The sequence below is a fragment of the Sinocyclocheilus rhinocerous genome, unplaced genomic scaffold, assembly GCF_001515625.1.
Source record: "Sinocyclocheilus rhinocerous isolate Xijiao unplaced genomic scaffold, SAMN03320098_v1.1 scaffold252, whole genome shotgun sequence".
Classification (NCBI taxonomy): Eukaryota; Metazoa; Chordata; class Actinopteri; order Cypriniformes; family Cyprinidae; genus Sinocyclocheilus; species Sinocyclocheilus rhinocerous.
In genome coordinates, this window is record NW_015625591.1 from 761241 (window position 1) to 769139 (window position 7899).

Genomic DNA, 7899 nt, shown 5'->3' on the forward strand with positions numbered 1-7899 from the left:
TTTGAGTGGTCTAAATATATTTATATGTATTTATTTATTCTGTGGAAGGCTAGGACCAAATGTTCGTCCAATCAAAATGTTCGGTCCAAACATTATGATAGGCTTTCCTACCTGCCTGTCAACATATGTATTTGTACCCTGTTCGAGCAGACAGGATACGTCATCAGCGCGTTCACGTACGCTGTGCAGACAAAGCGAGAATGGCAGGCAAACAACAACAACAACAACCTGACCTTCCTTCCTTCCTTGGTATTGTAGTACTGTTACTAACTGTACTATAATGTTTTCTCACTGGTGAATGACACAATGTATTGTAGAAATGTTGTCTCTGGTGGTCTGGTCTGTGCACGTTCATGCGTTCAGGAGGCGTGGCTTTGGACGGCGATTTGCAGGAAGGGTGGGACGTTTGTTTTCAGTGCTATCGGGTTAAAGTTAGCATTTTCCAAGATCTCCTACTGCTCCTTTAAGAAGTGGAAGGTATTTGGTACAACACAGACCCTCCCTGGATCAGGACGTCACCATCAAATTGAACTGAACTTGAGCAGTTCTGCAAAGAAGAGTGAGCAAATATTGCAAAGCCTAGATATGCAAAGTTAGTACAGTCATGGCCAAAAGTTTTGGCAGTGACATAAATTTTAAATTTGTGTTTTGCAAAGTATTACTTCAGTATTTGTAGATTATTTTTCCACGTTTCTATGGTATGCTGAAAAACAATGATAAGCATATCATAAGTTTTAAAGGCTTTTATTAAAATGCACGGATCATAACTAAATTGCTCATGGATTGTTGGATGAAGTCATTCTTGCAGGACGTTTTGATACCGTTCTTTATTCATGGCAGTGTTTTTGGGCAGAATTATGAGAGAGCCCACTCCCTTGGTTGTTTTGGCCATGACTGTAGAGACAAATCCCTACAGATTAAAGGCTGTAATTAAAGCAAAAGGTGGTTCAACAAAATACTGACACAAGGGGGTGCTCCTTTTTCATACTCAGTGATTCTGTTTTTTTATTTTTTTCTGACATGTTGATGTTTTTATCTTTCACTTATAAGTTGTAAGTAAAGTAAGTAGTAAAGTAAAAGTAAAGTAAAAGTAAGTAAATACAGCTGGATAAAACAAAAACTGTGTTCGTCTTCATTTCAGGCTGCAAAGCAACAAAATATGATTATTTTACAGGGGGGGGATTCTTTTCTAAATAAAAAAAAATTATTTTTTTACATACATACATACAGTGGGTATAGAAAAGAATCACCCCCCTATAAAATAATCATATTCTAGTAAATTTTGAACAACTGGAAAAGTCATTTAACCCTGTTAACAAATTATTAAAGGGGTCATATGATGCGATTTAAATTTTTCCTTTCTCTTTGGAGTGTTACAAGCTCTTGGGTTTCTCAGAATATAATGCTCATATCATTAGTTTAACCTCTTGAGGACATTTTCTGAAAGTTAAACATCCATTAACATGGAAAACAAAAATAATCTAGCATTTTTAAGGCCCCATTTTATACTCTTGTCATGGAAAGTCCCACTGAACCTTCAAGAACACTGCCCCTAAAACCATAATCGATTATGTGTTGCCAACTGGCCTTGATTTCTCCCTTGAGCAAAGCAGTAACTAGTTCCCTATGCCCCTTCTTTACATGCGTTAAAGCATCACAAACATCCAAGCAGACGTCCCTTAAGCCATTTTACAACTGCACAAACCAAACACTAGTGAATCAGCACATTTTCTGTGACTTGTCACACTATCAGACAACAAACGGCAGACTTCACAAACACAACCTGAATCATTAAAAATACCAAAATAATTTGTGATCGCTCTCTGACACCTCCTAAATCTAGCTTAACCTCTAATGTCCGCGCAGACAGAAAACATCTGTTTGGCCCTTCGTTTGAGATTATATTAGAGCGCAAGATCCCAAAAGAAAAGAAGACACATGCAGCAGCACACCCACAATTCAATCACATATATTTGTGCAAGGTCAAATGGCCACAGCGGAATAAAACAAAAAAACAAACCAAAACATGGACTACGGTCATTAGTGAATGCTAATCTGGCCCAGAGCAAAGAGGGAGGGGGCTTACAAACACGCTGAGCTCACGATCTGTTCTGGGGGAGGAGGGGGGTGGTGGCTCTGAGAGGTAGCTAGCAAAAGATCTGGCAGGTTTAGTTAGTGCTGTTTACACTGAGAAGAGATTTGAGAAATAGCTGAACATTCATCCTTGAGGAAGAAAAGGAGACGGTTAGAATCAGAGAGAAATGCTGTGGTTAGTATTCAGGCTTCACCAGGACACAATCTGAACACACAATGACAACACTCCTGAAGATGAGAAGAAAACTGGATTTAATTAAAAAGCTTTAACAAGAAAGCAATGTAAACGAAATTCAGAAATATACATTGTAGTGGTGAAGATCTAACTGTGCTTGATCCTCTGAATGCTATATTTCATAATTCATGGGATGCCTCTCAGACAGCCCTTGAAGTGGAGTGAACCGCTCACTGGTTATGCATTTATAATGAAGCTCTAAAAGTTGGCCTAAGATCATATATTCAGCTAAACTCCACATGAGAGTATTATCCTCTGCTACCCCCATCTCTGCTTCTATACATAACTACATTACCGGTCAAAAGTTTGGATTACAATGTTTCTTTAATGTTTTTTAATATTTATGTTCACCAAGGCTGCATTAATTTGATCAAAAATACTGTAAAAAGCATGACATTGTGAAATATTGTTATACTTTAAAGGTCCCATATTTTACACCTTTCTGGAGTTTTATTTTAGGTTTTGATGTCCTTAAGAATATATATTTGCGGTATAAGTACCAAAAACCATCTCAATATATTTTTACAGCTCCTTTCTCAGGAGCTCTGCTGAGAACAGGTCGATTTTGGCCTGTCTAATTAATATTCATGAGCCTCTCTTCTGACTGGCCTGTTGTTTTCTGAGTGACGCACGGCCAGGCCAACCACAGCTAACTAGGGTCAGCCGACGTCACAGCGCTAGCTGGAGGCAGCAAAACAAAGGGTAAACTGAAGGCGGCCCATTCAAACCAGCGCAGATTCGGCTACATAAGGTGCTTAAAATATCATCTTGTTGAGATGTTGGGTGCCAGAATCAACGTAATACAACCTCAAATTAGAAATGAAAAAAGCCAGGAAATTTCAGTTTTGACAATATGGGACCTTTAAAATAAATTCTAATTCTACTGTTATGGCAGCAATTTCATCAGTCTTCAGTGTCACATGATCCTTCAGAAATCATTCTAATATGCTGATTTGGTGCTCAGCTATCATCAATTATAATTGATGCAAAGTTATTAATTAATAATGGTTCGTATCAATGTTAAAACTGCTGCTTAATATTTCTGTGAATTTTTTTTTTTATAAATAGAAAGATCAAAAGAACATTTTCAGCATTTATTTGAAGTGGAATCTTTTTAAACATTATAAATGCCACTTTTGATCAATTTACTGCAGCCTTGCTGAATAAAAGCATTAATTTCTATTTTTTTAATTTTTTATCTTGCTTACCTCAAACTTTTGAATGCTACTGTATCACGATTTCCACGTATTGAGCAGCTAAAATTGTTTTTAACATAAATAGAGCAGCAAAACAGCATATTAGAATTATTTCTGAAATATCATTTGACACTGAAGACAGTGCCATCATTCATTCATTCAGCTTTGCCATCACAGGAATAAATAACTTTTTTGTAATTTACAATAAATGCAGCCTTGATGAGCCTCAGAGACCTCTTTCAAAAACATTACAAAATCTTAATTATTCCAAACTTCGTCAATGTTTGAACTGTAATTTAACTTCACATTTCAATCTAAAAGCAATAAAGCACGTAAGATAAAGCCCTGGATCTAGTGTGTAGTGAGCCGCTCTATGGCATATGGCTGTCACAGCAGTGTTTCCCCACAGTGGGAATAGTTGGCTGTGATAAAACTGATCAGGCCAACCAGTTTTCAGGTGTAAACAATGCCACAGGGCGTGGACTCTGAAAGTTTTACAAGTCGCAGAGTCAACATGGAGGCTGAAGCAGATTGTAGGTAAGAAGGCATATTGGCCGTTTGGCCAAGCCTGCATTCAAAACACGACTATGATGAGGAGAAGCTTCCTTAAGCCTTTTATTACTGGCTGCAATTCACTCCTCGGTAAACAAATGAGGAAAACCATCCAATGGTTATGCCTCACCACGGCTGAACCGAGAAGAGTGACATTTGTGCAGAGCAAACGTGTGAGCGTTTGTGGTCAGAGAAAGGAGTTGAGAACGACTAAACGATGTGTGTATGTCTCTTTGAACACTTTTGTTTTATCTAACCTTTTGCCAGTGTTATCTATCATCACTGCGGATGCGGATTTTCCACATGCCAACAAAACAAATGTGCCATTACTGTTTTCTTTTCAGGCATCTGTGGGGATAGCCTATGCAAATGCAAAACACACATTAACACTCGCTCTAATGTGACATGATCTCTCAACACCACTTGATGTCACTGCAATGACTTCATTTAAAGATAACATAATCTCTGCACTCTGCCCTGCAACTGACAGGAGATATGAATACTACTTGAAGTAGAATGTAACAATGTATGTAATGAATGCACAGACACATATTTGTTGGCGGTGGATGGGTGTGTGTAGGACTATATCGGTCATAATAGTTTTAAGGGCAGGACTCACCTTCTCCAGCTGTTGTCAGGGGGAGGAGAAAGGTACATCGTTCCATATGGAGAGCTCTCAGCGTAGTTCAGTCAAGGAAATCCTCCAAAGCTTTCATTGGGGATTTGTTGTGTCTATCCGTGCCGCATCCAGTGACAGAATCAACTATTATAATGGGTTCTGTTGTCTATAGACGCGTTGCGCCGCTCGTGTCCAGTGTAAACACGGGGTAAAATGAGCAAAGAGCTCCAGATCGCGTCAGTGAAACACTGTTTGTTTGCTTTACTTTGCTACAGAAATTTATTTTTAATCAATTAATTCATTACATTTATATAGCGCTTTTCTAGGCACTCAAAGCGCTTTACATTGTCCAGCAGCAAACTAGTTTTCCCAGGAGGTCTCCCATCCAGGTACTGACCAGGCTCAACCCTGCTTAGCTTCAGTGGGTAACCAGTCTTGGGCTACAGGGTGATATGGCTGCCGGCCATACTGTTGGTATGGTATACTGCTGGTAATCAAGACAGCATGATGCAGGCTTTTCAGAGAGACTGAAAGTAAACTATGATGCACCGCTGAGTCTGACTAGAGTGGATCCAACAGTATGTCGTAACACATAAGTGTGAGTAAACGTGCTTTTACCACTATTGCATTGTCTGTTCCTGACCGTTTGATATATACTGAGTATTTATACGTTTTTAACCCAAATGACCCATGTTGTTTTCAGAGTAACTTACATCACAGCAGCGCCCATCTGTTATTTTAATAAGCGAACCTGTTAGCCAATCACAGCAGTGGGCGTTTATTTGCGAGTCTTGAATGCGCCCCACCTATAAAAACAGACCATTCTGCAGAGAGGCTCAAAAACAGGATAGAAAATAGCCTATTACTTCTAAATTATGATGTTTTATATGTAAAAATCACACTAACATTATAAGTGAACCTCAGAGAACATAAAAAAATAATAAAAAATGCAGTTCATGACTTTAATTGTTTTCTTTCGAGCATTAATTTGAAATAGAAATCTTTTGCAAAATTATAAATGTCTTTACTTTCACTTTTGATTAAAGCATCCTTGCTGAATAAAAGTACTAACTTCGAAATAAAACAAAACAAAAAAATCGTATTGATCCCAAACTATTGAACGGTAGAGTATAAATGTAACTCAGTGAGTTCATTATGTTGGAAAACAATGGTCATCTTGGAAAGCCTTTTTGCAGTTTGAACAAATGTCATCTATATTAAACCAGCTAGAAAACAATATCTTTGTGACAAATCAAGAGGAATTTTTAATCTGTCTTTCACCAGAAGATGGAGTTATCACATTTTGATTAAACATACGAGGTCAAAAAATAAATAAATAAATAAACAGACATATTGTAGATGAATCATTCACAGTGAGATCTATAATATGTATTTACAAAACAGGGTGAATTTCATCTCATGCCAACTTTAAGAATGACTGAATCTATCATGCTCATCTTGTTAACCTTACTTTGACTTAGAAGGACAATGTTTCTGAAGACCAGGCAGGCAAAACTGACTTCAATCTCTATTTTGCAGCTTAGTTACCACAGATTGATAGATCTTTTAAGATTGAAGAAGGGTAGAGATCATGTTTCATACTGCAAAAAAACTAATTTGATCTAATTTGATTTATCATGATACAACCCCTTTAAAAACTTACTTGTGCTGTCCAAATCCACTCAACACTCTAACAAAAGTTAAACAGCCCAGCTGAAGAACTCCTTGAGTAAACATTGTTTCTTCAACTCAAGCCGATGTTGACAATGCTGCCTCGTCATGTCCATCTGTGCCAAGACTCTCACATCCAAACGGGGGGAGGGGTGGATTTACAAGACAGAAAGCAGGGCAGTCTTTTTCTGTTCAACATCTGCTAAGGCCTGGAAAACCGAGTCATCGGTTCTGTTGCAGTAATAAGAGACTGAGCTCTTCATGCCAACCTTTCAACCACCAGCCCACCCCGTGACCCTAACCATGATGACACAACACAGTACATCCAACCAATGAGCAGCCAAAGCCAGGCCACAGAAAAACCGTCTTAGGCCACCTCATTCAAACACACTTCAATAAGGCTGTACGCATCGATAACCGCCATCATATGTATGAAATTCCTGGCGTGACATTGTATGAATTCTGTTGTTGATCCTCGGCCTGGGGAGGGGGAAAGCAATGATGACACAAGCCAGAAGGCTTGGATTACGAGGGATCCTTTCTAAGATCTAATTAGCCTGTGGCTGCTGAAGCGGTGTGGAGAGAAAGGGTGGCTGTGACAGCACCTTTGTCTCAGAAGCTCCAGGATGGCGTGGGTGAGCTAACCTTTTCTCTCTGACATTTCACACTCGACCCACACCGCTCGTTCTCCAATTGGACATCATTCCAGAAATACAGACAAAGCAAGATCAAGGCATCTGGCATGATATATACAGCTCGAAGGCAACTACATGGGTTAGGAGGAAGTTGGTTAGAGTCAGGTTGGCTAGCGACCCTGTGAGAGAGTCTAATCTTGGCAGACATGGCTGAATCGATGAGAGCAAAACAAGCCAACACTGTGAGGGACATCTGGCACTAAAGGGAAAAAATCAGAGTGAAAGCAAATTTGGGCTTTAAATCCTTCCTCATAACATTCTCTCACTCAGCAGAATTAGAGAGGCATGAAAATGAAATGATTTAGACATTAAAGGGTTAGTTCAGTCAAAAATGAAAATTAGGCTGCGTTTCACTCACCCTCAAGTCATCCTAGGTGTATATGACTTTCTTCTTTCAGACGAATCCAGTCGGAGTTATATTAAAAATTGTAAAATCCTAGTGAGCAAATGTTTATTTAGAGAGTCTCTGTTTATTTAGATTAAATGCAGATTGTAGTTTAGAGTTTAGGAAGATTTAATTTTTTATTTATTTATTTTATTTTCATCATAATACTAGGGCGTTGTACGTGGGTTTCATGGCGTTGAATGACAACTGTGAGGGGGGTGAATTTTTTTATAAGTCATCCATTTAAATTATATTAAGCCTTAAAGTTCTGCATAATTAAGGGCGTGGCCACTTGAGTGACAGGTGGATTGCTGCTGCTGTCACCACCGTCGAGCTAGGTGGTCGTGGTTTCAGCAACCAGCTCCCGCCTTTTTGCCCATTTTCGATTATCGGGGAGTGACGCGCGGTGACGCGCTGCCAAGATGGCGACGGCCGGCTCCACCTACTTTAGG

The 7899-nt window shown here is 39.0% G+C and overlaps 1 protein-coding gene across 6 annotated transcripts in view; it reads right to left on the reverse strand.

The window, feature by feature from the left end:
* The window catches only part of LOC107757665 (CREB-regulated transcription coactivator 3-like), a 65938-nt gene that overhangs the window by 33810 nt on the left and 24229 nt on the right, over window positions 1-7899 (reverse strand). For all 6 annotated transcript variants that reach the window (XM_016575254.1, XM_016575248.1, XM_016575244.1 and 3 more), the window contains exon 4: window positions 4697-4758. In XM_016575254.1, coding sequence (XP_016430740.1) covers window positions 4697-4758 — 62 coding nt within the window. The remainder of the gene's footprint in view (window positions 1-4696; window positions 4759-7899) is intronic.